Raw genomic sequence first — 18462 nt, 5'->3', positions numbered from 1 at the left:
TTTCATTTGATTTGCAAAGAGGAACATTTCTCCAGATCTTTCTTTTTTCCGTACCTCTCAGTAAAAGCCTCCGAGCAGCAGAAGATTCATCCCTTCCCCACAAAGCTGTTCAGTGGAAAGCAATCAGGTGTTTCCACCCTACCATCACAGCTGAACTTTGGCACCTGCTGCAGTTAAGAAGGCTCTGGAATAATGAGATACACCTGAAGAATGCAAACACACGCTCCCAAAAGGCCACCCCTGATCAAAGACTTGACTGGATGCCTCCTCCAGAAGGCAGGCAGCTTGCACTTCGGCTAGCTGCTGATTCAGATAACAGAAACCTTGTTATGTATATGTTTAAAATTAAATGCCATACGTCCAGAGTCACATACAGACATTTGGCTCGCTCAGAGAAGCATGAGTTTAAGATGAAGATTCTCCTAAAATACCAACGCTTAAATTGTCTCATGGTAAGTAAGCCACAACAGGAACCTCAGACCAACGGCGCTGGAGCGGCACAGGGGTATTCGGTTTCAGCCAGGGAGGAGTAAATGGAGTTCAGTTGTGCTCTAATGCACCAAAACTATTGGATAAATTGCAGCTGTGGGATCCCGACTACTAGAGATGGAGCATAATCATCATCATCCTCACAAGCACTCATGGAACTGTAACTTGAACCAGCTTGACAGGGGAAGAAAAAGACAAAATATAAATGAGTTTTATCTCATTTAAAGTCATTGCTCTGACCACAGCCATTCTGCCTTCGAGTTCTCTGGAACCTCTCTAATTGGTCTGGGGCAGCAATGAGAAAACACAAACTCATTCCTTTCGGAGGTCCGAACAACATGTTCCCCTATTCTCACACTGACAGCGCTGGCTCCTGCTATGCCACTTGCTTTTATTGTTTACATTTTTAAGTCAATTTATCATGGCCCATCAAGTGGGTAATGGCTGCCCTGAACACACAAGCCCCTTTCACGTCTCCCTCAGACAGCTCCACAAAGGAAACATTCATCCAAGACTGGACCATGAATAACCCCTCATTGAAAATAGCTGCTCGCTAAACAAGCCAAGGAGAGAGACAATGAGCCCTTTCAGAGCAATCACGGCCGAGGTGGGCACAAAGGAAACGCCAGTTGGACACATTTACAGTGTAGTATAACCCCCACCCCCGCCTCCCCAAACGCAACCCAAATGATAATTGAAAAGATAATTCAAATATTAGAGTTCAGGAGGTCCCAGCTGAGAGTTCCACTTGGACATCTGCTCTTTGCATCTCTGCCGTAACGCAATCGCTCAACACATACAGTAGTCTGAAACGCTACACAGGAGTCCGAGGCTACAGAAAGGCGTCATCACGTAGTGCTGGATCACGTTATGTTCCACGACACGTCAAGTTCAACAACCACCACCACACTTTCAGAAGTGACTGGTGACAAGTGCACTTCCACACGTACTGCAGGGTGTTACTTTCCTGGCTCCAGGACATGAGCTACTGCATGTTACCAATTTAAGATTAAGGCTGAGCCTATTACAATCGGATTATTTTTATTTTGGGGAAGCTTTCCCTCTCACCAGCAGTAACCCCTACAGCTGTGTACGCTTCTTCCAGAGGATGCTGAAGTTAAAGGAGTCATTAGTCAGACTGAAAGAAGATCCGTAACTCAGGATTCATCCACGTACAGAATGCAGATGCTTATAATTAACCTTCATACTCTTCCCACAAGTATAGCCTCAGTACAGATGACAGGGCTCAATCCCAGAGTGGAATTACTTGAATTCCAGAAATTAAGGGGCACACAGATCCAGAAAAGGCTTTATTAGGAATGTTTAAGGTACAGTGTTGCATACTCTTGACTCGCACTGTATTTTAAACAGAGTTCAGGACCCAGGTAAGCCAGAACACAGGCTTTTCAGCTACCAAATTCAAGTAGCTACGTGTTATATACAGGTTTAGCACCGGCTTGCTGGATTGCAAGACCCTGCCACAGTGAGTTAAGCCAGACTGACTTGCAGAGGGCATTTTTCCGTGTTACCAGAGAGGCTTTGCACATCAACCCCAGTTCCCAAGGTACCACAGAGCAGGTCTGCAGCCTCGTTCCCCTCTCCTCATGCGCTGGGGGCATACTGCATGGCTAGCCGGTCAAAGTCATTCTCCTTCAAATCAGAAACAAAAATAAAATGAACAAATCTTGAACTTTACTGATAATTTAATAAAACCTGCATTAGCTGAAAAGACTACCACTATCACAGCTCACTAAGGCAAAAGGAATTCTAAGAAGCAAGATCACCTGTATCAGTTCCTAATTTTTTTCAATTTGTTCCATTTTCCCTTCGCTATTATCTTTATCCTTCTTTCCCCCCTCCCCAAATTCTCTCTTCCAGAAGGATGTTTCCTCTATTTAAGCATAATGTCTGATGGTGACAAACTTCTGACTCAGATTAAGAACCCGTATCTCAGAGCTATTCTTTCAAGATGTTACCAGGTTGGGGTACATCACTCCTTTGCTTAACACCCGGCTTGTGTTTCCCAACATCTCTCACAAGGGCTAGAAAATTTCCTGGGAAGTAATGTGACAGAAAAAGAACATGGACCTGCCCCCTCAGAACTGCAGTCATGTTTACTGGTAAAGAATCCACTCGCCCCATCAGACACTGGTATGAGGCATAATAAATTCAAATTTGTATTGGAAAGTAATTAGTACCTTCGCCTGATACTCCTTTATGAACGGATGATTTTTATGCGCATCTTTCAACTGTGACAAATAGCGATTTGTAACCTGATGGGATGAGAGAGATAAATTTAAACATTGAGATAATATGAGAAGCTGAGAGTTTAAAATATCACACTTCAACATATTTGTTTACAGTGAGCAAAGACCTGATTTTCTCAGTGTCCTGAATGTTAGCAGCTCCAGGTAAAACCAGTAAGACCCGTGCATACTCTGCACTGCAAAATTCGACCTTAACTAGCGGTTTCAAGAAAACAATCAGGGAGAACTGATCTCAGAACTCAAGAGATTCCTTTTTCTGCCCAGGCCTTGCTCTCAAGTGTATGCCATTGTCTACAACATCTGTATTTCCACACTTTATTGAACACTGAAGATGCGAGCTCCCCGCCCTCCAGAACTATTCTATTTTGTTAATGCCAAACCTGACAAGAACATATAAAATGGCGTAAAGCCAAGCAAAGTTACCACATGCACGAGGAACACACAACCTGCCCTCAGCGGCAGGAACGGGTTGATTGTATCTGCTTGCTGAGTACCATAAAACAAGCCTCACCTCTGGCGGTTTGCCCAAGTGCTGTGACAGGACAACAAAGTTGATCAGGGTCTCAGGATGGCCACTGTCCTGAAAACAAGAACAATCACTTGATCTATCTGACTTACCTCTACCGTGACTAAGTGTAACAACCGACACAGCTCTGCAAGAACAAGTTCTGCCAAACTTATAGCTCACTTGACTGGAAAAGGCAAAGGAGAAGGAAAGGTAGGTATTAACAGCGACCGCCTTTAGCGATATATATCAATATATTGGTATTTTCGTGAAGTTTAACAGCGAAAGTCCTTGCTGTTTTTACTCTATATCCCCCTGAGAGCAAATCCGCCTGGCAAAAACAGAAAGTACCTTGTCCAATGCCTCTTGAAGTACTCCCTCTGCATCGTCCCACTTGCCCTGAGCCATATAGCAGGCTGCTTGTCCGTTAAGTAGGAGGAGGGTGGAGGAGCATTTGTCTGCCATCTCTTGGAAGATGTAATAGGCATCTTGTAACTTCTCACCACCCTGCAAAGGGAGGAGACAAACACCCACAGTTTCATTACGTGTTGCTAAGAAGCCTGTACGTTCTTGCCATGTTGAAGGACTAGGCACAAAGTTCATTTCTAGGGTTATAAAGCACAGGTATGAAATGCGCAAGAACCAGTATTAACAGCTGTTGGCATTCATGTGATCTCCTGTACTGCAACAGATCGCTGTCAGACCATAGATGAAAGAAATGTAAAAATATTAAGTACCACTTAAATGATCAAAAGATCCAGGCTTCCATTCAAGAAGAAAAAAAAAACACTTCAAAAGAACCACTTCAGATGTTTGACATAATAAAGGATTATGAAATGAGATTTTTATAATTACACGCCTGGCTGTAATTTATAATTACAAGCCTGGCCTGGCTTTGGACCTGGATTTTCAGAAATTTCCAGCTTCAGAAACGTTCTACATGCAGTGGCTTCCACCAGTCAGAGGTGGGATCCCTTGCGGAAACTAAGATCTTAAGGAAAATCTAGCAGCACACTATTGTAAGGCAAGGGCTATATATGAAAGATTTCATAACAAAACCAAGTGAACACTAAAAAAAAGAAGTCTTAATAGTACAACAGGTTATTGCATGCATAACCTTGGACTTCACTGAATTTTAGGAGACTACTTATTTTCAATCGCCTGATTATCTGGACTGCCAAACAGTGTATGTTTTTGTCCAATTCACAAACATGCTTAAAGACAGTCTGCTCTAAGCACAGAATTACATTTTTTTCTTGGAGTTTAACTGCAAGGTCTGGATGCTAGTAACACTGCAGTTTTCCACTTTATATTTTAATGTTTTGTGAATAATTTAAGCATGGTTTAGCTCTTCCCTGTGTGAGTTGAAGGCTAAGGAGCACAGATGAAAGACTGACAATCAAAACAGCCAGTTAGTTTGTGAAGCCAGCTACCAATATTTTCTGTGTACTTGAAGGAAGGGGGGAAAAAAACCCCCAAAACCAACAAAACCCCTGCATGCTTTTCTGAAAGCATGATGCGAAAAGAGCCATCAGGAACAAGATGTGGAGCGGTGATTCTCAGATGTTGTAGGCCAGGGATTCCCATTTAAGATACTCACTATGGCCAGGTTCACCCAGGCAGTTGCCAGCTGAGTAAGAGTCGCATCCTCGTCTTGCTCCTGCATTTTCTTAAGTTCCTTGCTGCAGAACCAAAAGTGGGAGTCACACAACAGAAAAGACAAGGCAACTTCTTTTGAGACAGAAACAAAACATTGTAGTTTCTTCTCTCAAGCTGTTCCATTGCTATAGCACAGCAGCCATAGCAAGATGGTAACGTGGCACAAACACCTCTTAATATTTTACTGAAACAATCTGTGAAAGACCTTCCTGTTTTACTTCCCTATGGGAAGTTAGAAACCCAGGACTAGAGATTCAGACCACATTCTGCTGAAGTTAAGATTAAACCTAGAGCTCCGTCTCTTCCTTTAGCTGTATCCAGCTCTGTTATCTCCACAGCTTTTGCAACTTGAAGAACAAAAATGTTCTGCAGCGCACCCATACCTACACAGGAGTTGTTCTGCCCACTGCAGGTGTTGAAATGCTGCACCCTGGGGGAGGCTGTGTGATGAAAATTCTGTTATCAAGGCCCACCCCACAAGAGCACACCATTAAGAAGCAAAGGTACACAAACCTACCGAGCCAGATCGAGCCTGTCAAGCTTCAGAAGAATCTGTATCATCATGGCCATGCTGCAATGAACAAGAGCAAAGTGATTTTCACAGCTGCAGGCTTTACTGGTCCCTGTGCCTTGCCTGGAAGCCTGCTGCTGAGCAGACAGGGGCACTGCCAGCATCCAGGGACAAGCTTCCCTGCTGTTGGGAACCAACAGAGCAGGCGGCTCTCAGAGCAGGACCCAGAACGGGGAAGCTTGCTTCCAGCTCCCAAGTGCTCCCTCGCTGTATTGACATAACGCTCACCTCAGCAATTCTGAGCACACATGAATCAATAAATCAGGTTCTTAGGTTTCACAAGGGAGCAATAGACTTGATATTGTAGGATGAGCACCAAATCACTTACTACTAAGAAGGCAAACCTCAAAGTAGTTTCTCAATGGTTTCAAGGCTTTTTAGAGATAAGCTGGACCTCAGCCACTTCTACGGCACCTCTCCCTAGACAAGAGAGAGGCTTTGCTAGCACACACCTAAACGACACCAGGGTGAGTTACACTTACCATTCCAAGCTCTCCCCTTGATGGAGAGTACGCAAAGCTGCATCGGGATTTTTGTCGTGGAAATAGATGGAAGCAGCCATCAGCAAGAAAGTAGTATTAGCTATATCAACACTTTTTGCCATTTTCTTGTCCAAATCAGCAACGATTCCATCCCTGTGAAGACCAACGGTGAGAATTTGGGAGTGTTTCGTTACTAAGCCAGACGAAAAGATCCTGCCCCCACTCAATTCCGCTTTTTTGAGATTCACTGCAAAACCACAGAAAATCATGATAAAGAGCATGCTTCTACATGAAACTTTCCACATGGAAATATCTTCCCTGTTAGACAAAGCTTGAGTTCCAACTTATTATCAGACTTACCTTTGACTCTCATTTGAAAGATATTCCGCAAACATCCTCACTGCTTGGAGCTCAGGACTAGCATTGGCTTTAATTTCATCCAGGACAACACCGTATTTTCTCTATTGAAGGCAACGAAGAAAAATCTGTTACTTACAAATTTTTCAGGACACAGGAAATGATTGCTTACTTTCTAAAACCTCAGTGAGAATGACAACAACAACAAGAACAACCAGGAATGGCAAATTTCTACTTTACATCTCACATCACACTCTACAAACACAGCCAAATTTCATAACCTCCCCAAGAGGACTATTTGCCCATACGCCATTTTAAAGATGATAAAGACCTCAAAAAGGTCTCATCAGGTCACCTTGATCTTACATATGAGATGTTGCAGTCACAATGGCATTTCTGTCAGGGAATGCAACATGTTCCAGTGCTGAAGGAGGAATTATTACCAAACTGCGTAACGCTGCATTCACAGGACTCCGATTCACAACCCCCTCCGCTCCAGCCCCACAGTCAGATTATGCTGCTACAAACGCAGCACTCGCAACCTCACCTGGGCGATGTAGGCTCGGAATAAGAAAACATCCCTCTCCACTTCCTTCTCCGGACTAGACGGCTGGAGGGATGACAGAAAACAAGAACCTCTCTCAGGGAACTGTACAGCCATAACCCAACCCCGCAACAACGTAACTCCACACACGAGGAATGATACCCCCCCACACACACACACACACGCACATTCTCGGGGCCCACGGGAGCCCCCCCCTTCCACCCCGGAGTCCCGCTGCTACAGCAGGGAGGGGAGAAAGCTCCCAAAACAGCCTGGGACGAGGCGGGCAGGGACGAATGGCACTCGGGGAGCCCTCGGCTCACTCCTTGAGACACCGGGGCAGCCGAGGGGAGGCAGGTCCCAGGGAGAGACACCGATCCGCGGGCCAAAGCACAGCCTGCTCCCCCCACCACCCCCCCCTACCTTGACCCGCTGCGCCTCGTTGATGGCGGCCTGGTAGGCCCCGATGTAGAAGCTGTTCTTCACGTCGAAGAGCTCGTCGGCGTCGCCGCCCTGACCAGCAGAGCCCGCACCCGGCCCGGACGCCATTTTCCCCCCGCCTCAGACACGTCTCCGGAAGCAGCCGAGCCCCTGCGACTGCCGGGAGCCGCGGTCTCCATGGAAACCTCCCTCACCAGCCAATAGTCACGCAAGGAGGCGTGAACGTCACCACTGCGCCGGAAGCTGCTACCCAGCAAAGCAGGCTGGGAGAGGGTCAGCAAGAGGCAGCCAATGAGGAGGGCGGGTGGGCGGACGCGCCCGCCTGCCCGCCCGGTGACGCGAGGCCGGAAGCGGCGGGTGCAGACCGGGACGGCCATGGCGGAGTTCCGGGCGCTGGGCCTGGCGCCGTGGCTGGCGGAGCAGGCGCGGCAGGTGGGGTTGAACCGACCCACGCCCGTGCAGGCCGCTTGCATCCCGCCCGTGTTGCAAGGTAAGCGCTCCCGGTCCCCCGGTGTCCGCTTCCGCCGCCGTTAACGGCCGACTCAGGATCCCGGTCTTTTCTGTCTCCCTCGCAGGTCGCGATTGCCTGGGCTGCGCCAAGACGGGCAGCGGGAAAACGGCGGCCTTCGTGCTGCCCGTGTTGCAGGTGCTCTCCGAGGATCCCTACGGTATTTTCTGCTTGGTGCTGACGCCCACCAGGTACGGAACGGCTCCGGGAGGGCTCGTAACCGGGACGGTCGGTCCCCGCTGCGGAGACCGGTCCCGCTTCAAGTTTTCTTTTCCCCGGCAGGGAGCTGGCGTACCAGATCGCCGAGCAATTCCGCGTCCTGGGGAAGCCCCTCGGCCTGAAGGACTGCGTGGTGGTGGGCGGCCTGGGTGAGTGCCGCTACCCGGTGGGGGGCTGGAGCCTCCGCCATCCCCGTCCGGCTCCGGTAGGGTCGGGCTGGGAAAAAGCAGAGCGCCCGGGGAGGTTCTCTTCCCACAGGGTTTGTTTTCTTCACGCTGAGGAGGTGTTATCCAGCACCCAAGGCAGCCGGAGGCTGGTGGGAATGAGGAGAGTGAGGTTTTCCAGCTTTGAGGACAAAACGATTTTAGGATCCGCATTCAGTTGGCCGTAACTGGGCTCTGCGGTTCTTGTTGCAGACATGGTGGCACAGGCACTGGAGCTCTCCCGGAAACCCCATGTTGTCATTGCTACGCCCGGCAGGCTGGCAGATCACCTCCGCAGTTCCAACACTTTCAGCCTGAAAAAGCTAAAGTTCTTGGTAAAGCAGTTTTCCAAGGGTTTGGTGGTTTTTTTTTTTTATGCTTCTAAGATTTTTTTAGCTCTGTAGGTATGCATGCGGATGAACTCATTTATTTTCAGCTGTGCCTAGGTTTTGGACGAAGCTGACCGGTTGTTGGAGCAGGGCTGTGCTGACTTCACCGCGGACCTGGAGGTGATTCTGGAGGCTGTTCCGGCACGCAGACAAACATTGCTGTTCAGCGCCACGCTGACCGATACGCTGAACGAGCTGAAGGGCCTGGCCGCGAACAGACCGTTCTTCTGGGAGGCTGTGTCTGAGTAAGTCTTCATCCACTCTACCAAGTAGATGAAGAATCCCATTTCCTCTCTGTTGTCTTGTCTCCTATCTTTCATCTCCCTTGTGTTTCGTCTTCACTTACCAAACCGGTACTTCTTGGTGCTTTGCCTTCCCCTCCCAACAGGGTGCGGACAGTGGATGAATTGGACCAGCGCTACTTGCTTGTACCCGAAGCAGTCAAGGACGCATACCTTGTCCATTTAATCCAGACCTTCCAGGACGAGCACGAAGACTGGTCTATTATTATCTTTACTAAAACCTGCAAGTGAGTGCATTGTTCCTCATGATTGCTCTTAATGTAGACGTGCCTTTATATTTCTAGTTCAGATTTCAGATTCACACTGTATTGGGTGTTAGGCTGGGACGGTATTTGCTTCCTTAGTCTATTCTGAAATTTCATGGAGAAACACCTTTCCCTTTGAGCAATCTGGGGCTGAAGGGCCACCCAGAAAAGTAGCATGCCAGAAGGTCAAGCTGCTTTAACTCCCTGCATCTTCCTTTCCTCCTGCTGATGGATACTGGAAAAGGGACGGGGAAAATAGCTCTGTCTGCTCCCCTGGGCTGTTCCCTTCCTTTGGGTGGTTCAAGTGACTGGGATTGAGCCGTGGAGCTGGTGACATTCCCCCGAGTGCAAGTGGGAACCCTGTCACTCTCTCTGGAGTGGGTGGGTGTGCAGTGGGTGTCCTGTTCCCTACTGTCAGAGTGCTTCAGTAACGAACCGTGTTGTGGTAATTGTAGTGGGAGGGCTTCTCGGAGAAGCCCAGCTCTGTCCTGATCCATCAGCTTTACATTTCCCTGTTACATTCTGATTTTATTTTTTTTTTTTTTTTTTTTCCCCTTCAAGGGACTGCCAGGTCTTGAACATGATGCTTAGGAAATACAACTTTCCTTCTATAGCTCTGCATTCCATGATGAAGCAGGTGAGTGATGGACAGATCTGGGAGATGGATGCTTCCAGCTGCATCCCTGAGCCAGACGTCTGTCCAAGTCCTACAGCTCCTGTGGATCACAACATCCCTCATACAGACTTTTCTCTTTACAGCGGCAACGATTTGCAGCTTTAGCAAAGTTCAAGTCCAGCATCTTTAAGATTCTCATTGCCACTGATGTCGCTGCCAGGTGAGGGAAAAACGCGGTCTCTGTTGCCAAAAGTCTGAAGCCTGCTTTTTAAGCACCAGAACCACTGTGGAGATGAGGCTGGGTTTAGCAAGAGGAGAGCTTTCAATTGCCCCCACTTGGGTAGGACAGGGTTGTTCACTTCCGTTGTAGAACACCTCTGAGCTGTGTTTTGGAGCCCACTTGTGTGTGATGTAGCTCTGATCCTGGCTTGTTTTGCTGCAGCGGGTGTGTGTTCTAGCAGGAGAATGATTTCTCTGAGGCTTAGTGTGTTCTCTGGGTCTAGGAGGGAATGGCAGGCTACAAGGATACATTGCATTTTGTGACTGTTGGAGAGTTGCATGAGGAGAGGGTTTGTCCTAGAATCAGCTCAAACCAATAAAGACTATATTCATGAGAATACAGGGCTTTTGGAGAAAGCAGAGGACAGGAACTTAAACTGCATATATTAAAAGTGTTTCTCAACTTCTGTTCTCTTTCCCTGCATTCCAGAGGTTTGGACATTCCTACAGTACAAGTTGTCATCAATCACAACACTCCCGGCCTGCCAAAAATCTACATTCACCGGGTTGGCCGGACAGCCCGTGCGGGTGAGCAGGGAAAACCGCGTGCCGTTTGCTGGCTAAAACTGGAATCCCAGTGCTGGGGCTGAGCCCTGAATGGGTGCAAGGAGGCTGCACAGCAGCTGCAGTGCAGTCTTTTTTCAGTCAGCGCCAGACCTGCTCGGATCACTGGCTCGGCATCCTGCCTTAAGATTGCAGTGATCGCCCACCCTGACTTGGGTCTGATCTGCCAATAGTTAACTGAATTTTCAGAGCAAATAAAGACCCCTCTGAGCACCCCGTCACCATACTGTGAGAGGCTGACTCATGGGGATGGATGGAATTTGGCATGGGTTAGGCTTCACCTCCCTCTGCTTGTCAAGATTCATATATCACTGTGTTTTCATCATCCAGGTCGGAAAGGAATAGCTATTACACTGGTGACGCAGTATGACATCCATCTCGTACATGCTATTGAGGAGGAAATCAGTAAGTAGAGCACCATTAATGCTACTAAAATGTGGGATCATATAAGTTCCTTTGTGTTTATGGTACCTGTAGCCCTGATTTCATCAGTGCAGGATGTATGATCCAGAACATCAGCATAAAAATGGTTTCTCTTCCCTGTGTGGCTAAGGCTTGGAAAAGAGCAGGAGCACTTGGACCTCGCATCAGCTTTGATTCTGCTCTTCAGTGTGCCAGGCATGAACATATTTGTCTTCCTGCTCTTTCTAGGGGAGGAGAAAGTGTGTTGAACTTTCTCTGTGACCTTTTTATTAAAGCAGCGAGCTTCTTCCTTACTACTGTGTATGCTGACATGGACAAAAAGAACAGGTTGCTTTGCATGGGTTCAGACTTCCTATTTTTTTAGGAAGTAGACCTAAGAAATGCAACATCTTGTGCTATGGGGAATTGTAGGCAGAGGGGAGGATTTAATCCTCTGTTGTAGGCTGAAGAATTCAGAGTGATCACAGCGTATGACAACAATTCCACTGATAATCAGTGGAACTATATTGGGTTTTTTACTAGCTGAGAATCTGCCCCTGGACTGTGTAACCAACCATGGTCTGTAAATGTTTCACCCTGATTTAGAACTGAAGCTGCAGGAGTTCTCTGTGGAGGAGCGGTTTGTGCTTGACATCCTCACCCAAGTGAACGTCACCAGAAGGGAATGTGAAATAGTAAGTGTGCAAACCTGAAGCCCCTTTGTTCAGAGGACTGGAGACCTTGGGCAGCTGGGTGTAACCAGGAGATTCATTGCAGTCCCAATGTGCAGCTCTGGATATGCAGCTTTGGTCTTGAGCGCATAAATCAAAATATTTGTTCCTTTTTTCTAGTGGAAGCACTTGGATGTGTGTGCATGGAGGGTTGTTTTAGTTATCTTCCCTAGGTTTGCTCTGTTATTGCACATTTTTGCAGCATTTTTGTGCTGCTGAGTATTGAGGCTGGTACTTTGGGGGGAAGGTCTGCAGGCTCCCAAATGTGTGCACAGTGATGAGGTTCTGCTGACGCTTTAGAGCTGTCCTGCTTTTCTGTGTCAGACTCGGTGCTTGGTTACTGATTGCCCTTTTTGCTTTGACAGGAACTGGAGGGAATGGATTTTGATGAGAAGAAAGAAATAAATAAGCGGAAACAAATGATCCTTGAAGGAAAGGTGAGAGTTGCTGCTAGATAAACTACTTTGATCGGTAGCTGGTATAATGCCATCGATATGGAAAAAGAATGACAGTTCTTCCCTCACTGCTGTGGTGTGTCTGCCTCACTCCCCTTCGGGGTGGTGAAGTTTAACCTTAAAAGGTGACTGATACTAAAAAGTGCATTGGAGTAGTGTGTCTGACTTTTGCAGCCTACTCAGTCACAGGCTAGAAAGCAGCGTGGGCATCTAGGAAAGACAAAGGGGCTGGCACTGTCCCTAGGCATGTCACTAGTGTCCTGGCATTTGCCATTGCAGGATCCAGATCTGGAGGCAAAAAGGAAGGCAGAGCTAGCCAAGATCAAGAAGAAAAACAAGCAATGCCGTGAGAAGGTCCAGCAGACACTGCAGAAGAAAAAGCAACTGCAGCTGAAGAGGAAACTGCAGAAGAAGATGGAGCGGCGGAACAAACTGCATGCTAAGGAAGAGAAATAACATCCTTTGGCCTGAATTGCTTGGCTCGGACTGCCCTGACGTTGCTGCTGCTTTGGGAATACTGGGATCTAACGTGTTTTAATGTGGACACTTCTGGCCTGAAATGAGTGTCGGAGAGTATGGGGAAGGTGGGTGAGGGGGAGAAGGGACACTTTGATAAACGGTCTCCGTTATTTTTCCTTCCTACGCAATGCTGCTGGCTTGGCCCATTCCTGGCAGGCTGGATCAGTCTCTTGGAAGAATGTCTTCCAAGAGTATGTTTCCTTCCTCCAGCAAAGACAAGGCCAGACCTGAATTCTTGGTGACGTGAAGGGAAATAAAGATCCTCTGTCTCTCTTCCCCCTTCATTCAGTCATTGCTCTTCCCTTTCAAGGGCTGGTGCTTGCCACTCACACTTGTTTATATCAACAGATTCTCCCCTGAGCCAGAGTCTAAAAATACTGTGACAAAATGAGCTTAGTCCTTGTCTGTGCCATAGCCCAGAGCTTTCTGAGAGGAAAACTCCTGGATCACGTGGGGAGGTTGTATTGTGTGGCTGGTCCTGGGGTCTTCTTGGGATAATTCTGCTTTATAGATTTCAGTGATACTCTTGCCTGCGATTGTCTGCCTTGGCTCAGACTCCAGCCCTGGGCTGCTATCTGTAGGGATAGCAGAATCATGGTTTGGAGACCAGGGCTGCTGGGGACTCTGTTTTCCCAGATGATCGGTCAGTTTAAGGACCGATTCTGGCACAGAGGAAGGGCCCCAGGAGCAGGATAGCCTTGTTTCTTGTACCATCCAAGAGTAACCAGAGTGGTTTATATCTGGGTCTGCTCTGTAGGTTTTTGGGCCTCCCTGTGTAGATTTGCATCGCATATGTTTGGAACAGGAGGTTGGTTAGGCTGGAGGGGGCTAAGCTCTCCTAAGAAACAGTTGTGTTTCCCCATGGAGGCAGAACTTAAAATCCCAGAGTAGCTCAGGCCAGAGTTTAGCCAGCTCTGTTCTGATGTCAGGTTTGATCCTCAGTGCCTTCTTTAATGTTCAGAACTTCCTATGACTTCAGACTGAAGATCTGTTCTTTCTGTCCTCTGGCTTACAAAAATAGTTTCTATGGTCAGTGCCCAAATAAATATTTATTGCAACAAGTGACTGGATGTTTGACCTTCTCCAACACGTGGGGGAGTTGTGGGATCTTAGGGGTGGGGAGCAGTACTTGTGTGGGCAAACAGCTTGGAGATAAAATCAGTTTTATTTCAAGAGATGAGCTGGATAAGGATTGAGCTTCTTGTGGGTGTTTTATCCCTCAGTCCCTTCATGCAACCCGAGCCCAGTGCTTTTCCTGGGAGCGTGCAGTCCCTGGGGTGCCTCTGCCTGACTCAAGCATGGTTTGTGCACCCTGAGGTCTTGCAGAGGAAAGCTGGTGTTTCCCTCAGGGAAGCTCGCAGCCGTGCAGGAGCGCGGCGCTGACATGGGCTTGGGAGGTGTGGGTCCATCTGGCTGCCTGGTGGCAGGCGAGATGGGTGTGATACCATCTGGGGTTTCGGAGATGTCTGAATGTGTTCCTTACTTTGTCCTCTTGGGTGCCCTCCAGGAAGGAAAAAGCACTCAACAGCCTGCCTTGTAGCACAGCTCACTGTTACCGGTGGCAGCTGCTGCAGCGGCAGCAAATAGGTTTGTATCAGACTGATGCTTTATGAATACTAAACACTTCTATAGCCTTGTGGAGCAAGCCTGTTACCTGTAGATTAAAAAGACATCCTCTCTTGGACAGGCTGCTCCTGCCTTCCTGGGGAGGGCGTTGATATGGCCTTTAAGTGTCAGTTGTTCCCCTCCCTCTCACAGACACTGCTTAACCTGCTGTCTGAAGTCTCTTTGCTTCAGCCTGGTGGGGGTTTCTCTGTTTGTCTCCTTCTACAGGTGACGTGGGGTTTGATCAAGGCTCTTGTCTTGAAGCTTTATTCAAAATTCCTTTTAATACGTCCCTTGTCTTTCTTGAGCAGCCTTCTCTGTGAGGGTAGGACACGTGCTGGAAATAAGAGCTCTCTGTAGTGCTGACTAGATGTTCTTGCTTCAGATAATCGGTTCTGGGAGTGGCTGAGTAAAAGAAGAGGTTGCTGTGCTAGTTGGGATGTAGAAAGAAGCCTTAAATTCCCAGATTAGGAATTTACATCTTTCCCAGGGCGAAAGGACATTGGGTGACATTTCTGTATGCGCTGTCAGTACTGCCCCCCAAGTAAGATATTCCATTCTGGGCTTTCTAAGCATTGTCATAAACCTTTGGGATCCCCTAGGAATATAAGGACTTCCTTCTCGTCACAGCCTAGACTGTGTTTTGGCTGTAAAATCACCCTCCTCTGTGCGTGGCTCTGCCTGCCAGTCCCCCAAGCAGGAGCTTGCACACTTCCCTGTCTGTGCTGTGCAAGAACTGGCCCCAGCACACCCATCGCCTCTCACCCGGTGCCTTCCGCAGGCTCTGCTCTCCCCTCCTTCAGCCCAAGCTCCCCAGTTCTGGGGGGGTTTCCCTGGCTGGGTTGCCATGGAAACTCTTCTCAATTCAGCATCTCCGACTGCTGCTTCTTCTCTCACCCGGACCGTGTGTGGCTGCTGCACACCACGCTGGCACGGGGGCTGTGCCGGGGTGTGCATGAGGGGATGATGGTCCTGCACCCGTGCCAGCCCTCCTCATCCTCCTGTCTCCTCTGGGTGCGAAACCCTCACCCGGCCCCGCTGCTCTGAGGGGCTCAGCAAGCACGTGCTCCTCCGCCTCCCACCTTGTGGGGCAATTCCGTCTGGCATTTACGCCGATGGGTCTGTAGGCACGTGCCAAGACTGGCTGTCTTGTGTGCGTTTAAGGAATTATTTGTCTGTTCTGGAGCATTTCCCCCCATTTCTGCCCCTCTTATGGAGGACCAAAGATCTCTGAGGAGCTCTTCCCTGAAGTTTTGCAGGGAGAAGGGAGAGGCTGGGATCCTCCTAGGTAAGATACACAGTATTTGATAAATCCTCCACACTGGCACTTCTGCTGAGCAAGGAAATGTAGAAAGTGGGGACAGGTTTGGGAACACAGCAGTCACCTTCAGGAGCTGGCATCCCCTTCATCTATGGATGCTGTATCAGGCAGGAAAGCTCTGGATCTCTACAGTGAAGAAAAGGCAGCTGCAATGAAATAGTCTGGGGTAATCTCTGGCCTGGGCTTTCGATTCCTCTCTGCTGAGAACAGCAGTGCTGCATTGGAGCTTGTGTTCCAGCTTTGCTGCTGCTGGCTGCAGGCGCAGCCATTTTCAGCTCTCCCCTCGCAGGGGCTGCACTTGGTGTGCACACCCCACCTCTGTGTGCATTTAACACAGCTCTATACCCACCTGGGTTCTTCCTGCTGTCCAGAATCTCACTGTCCAGCTTGCCCTGTGTCAGCTGCTGCTTTACCTTTGGATGCTCTTTGCAAACACGAACTAACTAACTCAGCTGTTTTGAAAGCCTTAAAAAGCTGTGTAACAAGATTTTTCTACCAGGAATGGCCTTTTCTCCTCCAAGCAGCTTGTGTGCAGCTCTGGGGGGGGTTGTGCCGCCAGGTTAGCCAGTAGATGGCAGTTGGTGTGCTCTGGACACCCCCACTGCTGGCTCTGGTCCTTGTTCAGAGGGAAACAGAGCACGGGGCTTCTTGGCTGGGCAGCTGGGTATTAAAAATTCAGCTTGAGAAAGCAGGGAGACAGTGGGGGGACAGGGACTGCCCATACAGCAGTCAGGCCCCAACCAGGTGCTGCTGCTGGCAGGATCCTCCTGGGTCAGCGCTTCAAGCCTCAGCACTTTCCCTTTACTTGCAGGGCAGGACTGATCCTGAACCCTGCAGTGCTCCATCATAGTTATGGTTGCTTCTCTCTTCCAGGGCTCTCCTCCCAACTTCTTGCAGTTTCTTTGTTGAACCTTCACCTTCCCTGCTGCACCTTAAAGCTCTTCCCTGCCAGATTTTGCTGATTAAACTCCTTATCTGTGGCACACCCTCGGTCAGGGCTTGACTGCAGCTGCCTGGACATGTGTCTTCAGTCTGGGTATGACATGCTTGACACTAACTCCCCTAGTCCCTCCATGCCAGCATCAGGACTCCAAAAATGGGACAGAGGGAAGGAATACCTGGAATTTTTTTTCTTCTGTTGCTAAGAAAACCTCCCTGCTGGCTCTGTTTAATTCATACCCATCTCTCACTCCCCGCAGCAGCTCTGTCTCCCGGGAACGCATCCCTGCATGACTTGCTTTGGATCCTGTCACCTCTGGGACAGAAAGCAGTTGCCAAGGAGCAGAAGACTCTGCTCCAGCTGTGCAAAGAGAAGCTGTGAACACAGCACTACCCCGTTGCAGTGGCTCATCCCCATCCCTTCATCTCTGCTCAGTACTTCCCAGTATCATTCTTGAACTCCCAAGCCCAAACATCACAAGCTGTGCTGCTCCCACATTGAGACCACAGGAGAGGTGGCACTCATGCCACCAATCTCTAGGCTCAGACACTGTTTTCATCTACCCATAACAAGGTCTGGACATTAATATTTCCAGCCAGTGAGGCTGGAGTGATATGTTTTCTGTCTGTTGCCTGCTGGGATTTGAAACCCTGTTAGCCCAGCATCGGTGGAAACAGAAGGCAGAGACTAAATACAGCATCCTCTCTCACTTGTTCTACCAGCTAGCAACAGGGTGAGGAGCTAGAGCTGAGGCAGAGGCTGCCCCGTTCTCTCCGGAGCACACAGTGCCATGGAGTACATGAGCAAGGGGTGATAATTCACATTTGTGGCAGCCTATACAAGTCCCAGTGAACTAGAAAGGGGACATATGCCCTGGAATAGCTGGCGCTGCAGACTGCAGAGCCCTTCCCTGCATGCCATGGGGACAGAGGCGATACCAGCCTCCTGCCCCTTTCCACCCGGCAACTTCCTACAGCTCCAGCTGACAGCGGCATCCGAGGAAATGGAATTTGGTAACTTTGCTTCTCATTTCCCAGGCTTGCACTCAGCAGAGCCCAGGGAGCTGAGTGGATGCAAACGGTGCTTCAGCTGTGAGCTGACTGGAGCGTGCAAGTGTTGCTCCTTTGGATTACCTGTTGCTGGAGCTGCCAGTCTCTTGTGTCTGGAGTGTTGCTTGCTCTTACCACAAGTGTCTCATTTCCAGCATTATTCCAGCTGCTGCTTTTTTGGTAGGGTGGAGGGAAGCTGGCGGAGGAGGTAGGACCTCGTGCAGAGATGATTAGTGCTGTAGCTCATGTTCTTTTCCCTCGGAGCAGAAACTGCCTTTACACACCACAATCTAATAACGATAATAATTATAAATTACTCTGGGAAAGGGGACTGTGAACCTCACTGGATTTGGGGGCTTTATTACGTGTTCATGGACATTTTCCAAAACACACATTTAATTGCCTTCTCTGGTGCACACGGAAATTGTCTTCCAGTGTGTGTTTGGGGGGGGGGGGGGTTTACACTCACAGAGTATGCTTGCCTGTGCTGTCAAGTGTAAACAGACCATTTCTGAACTAAAAATAACCTAGCCTCTGAGTAACAGAGCAGCTGATCTCTGCAGCCCAGATGCAGGAGCTCAAAAGGGTTAGGTCACCTATTTTTCATTAATGGTGCTATTTAATTACAAATTCCCCCAAGTTTGATCCTTTGGAGATTAAAACAAAGTGCCTCGTTGCTTTCCCTCCATCAAGAACTTGCTTCAGTGTGTTCTTACAAAAATACAGATATCAAAGACAATCTGTTAAGTAACTTTGATGTAAGGCTGCCTAACAACACAACATGCATTACCAGGGGGTTC

At 48.6% G+C, this 18462-nt stretch overlaps 2 protein-coding genes across 3 annotated transcripts; one reads left to right on the top strand and one right to left on the bottom strand.

Annotated features, from left to right (window-relative positions):
- Positions 1-1786: 1786 nt before the first annotated feature.
- On the bottom strand, positions 1787-7494 carry COPE (COPI coat complex subunit epsilon). 2 transcript variants are annotated; one of them, XM_030034118.2, is made up of 10 exons: positions 7298-7494; positions 6878-6940; positions 6334-6434; positions 5974-6126; positions 5438-5491; positions 4862-4943; positions 3613-3768; positions 3268-3336; positions 2688-2762; positions 1787-2139 (listed from the first exon to the last, which is right to left on the bottom strand). In XM_030034118.2, exons 1-10 carry the CDS (start codon positions 7421-7423, stop codon positions 2092-2094), a joined length of 927 nt encoding a protein of 308 aa, XP_029889978.1. In that variant the 5' UTR covers positions 7424-7494; the 3' UTR covers positions 1787-2091. The 2 variants fall into 2 exon arrangements, with proteins under 2 accessions (XP_029889978.1, XP_040983884.1); XM_041127950.1 differs by having other exon boundaries at positions 5974-6220; positions 7298-7378.
- A 154-nt stretch (positions 7495-7648) lies between these two features.
- On the top strand, positions 7649-13805 carry DDX49 (DEAD-box helicase 49). Its single transcript, XM_030034082.2, has 13 exons — positions 7649-7805; positions 7891-8014; positions 8106-8191; positions 8459-8580; positions 8692-8879; positions 9023-9163; positions 9743-9818; positions 9941-10017; positions 10507-10604; positions 10971-11045; positions 11649-11737; positions 12139-12210; positions 12508-13805. Exons 1-13 carry the CDS (start codon positions 7691-7693, stop codon positions 12682-12684), a joined length of 1440 nt encoding a protein of 479 aa, XP_029889942.1. The 5' UTR covers positions 7649-7690; the 3' UTR covers positions 12685-13805.
- Positions 13806-18462: the final 4657 nt, after the last annotated feature.

This window comes from Aquila chrysaetos, chromosome 12, assembly GCF_900496995.4.
Source record: "Aquila chrysaetos chrysaetos chromosome 12, bAquChr1.4, whole genome shotgun sequence".
Lineage (NCBI taxonomy): Eukaryota > Metazoa > Chordata > Aves > Accipitriformes > Accipitridae > Aquila > Aquila chrysaetos.
This window is presented reverse-complemented; position numbering and strand designations above follow the sequence as displayed.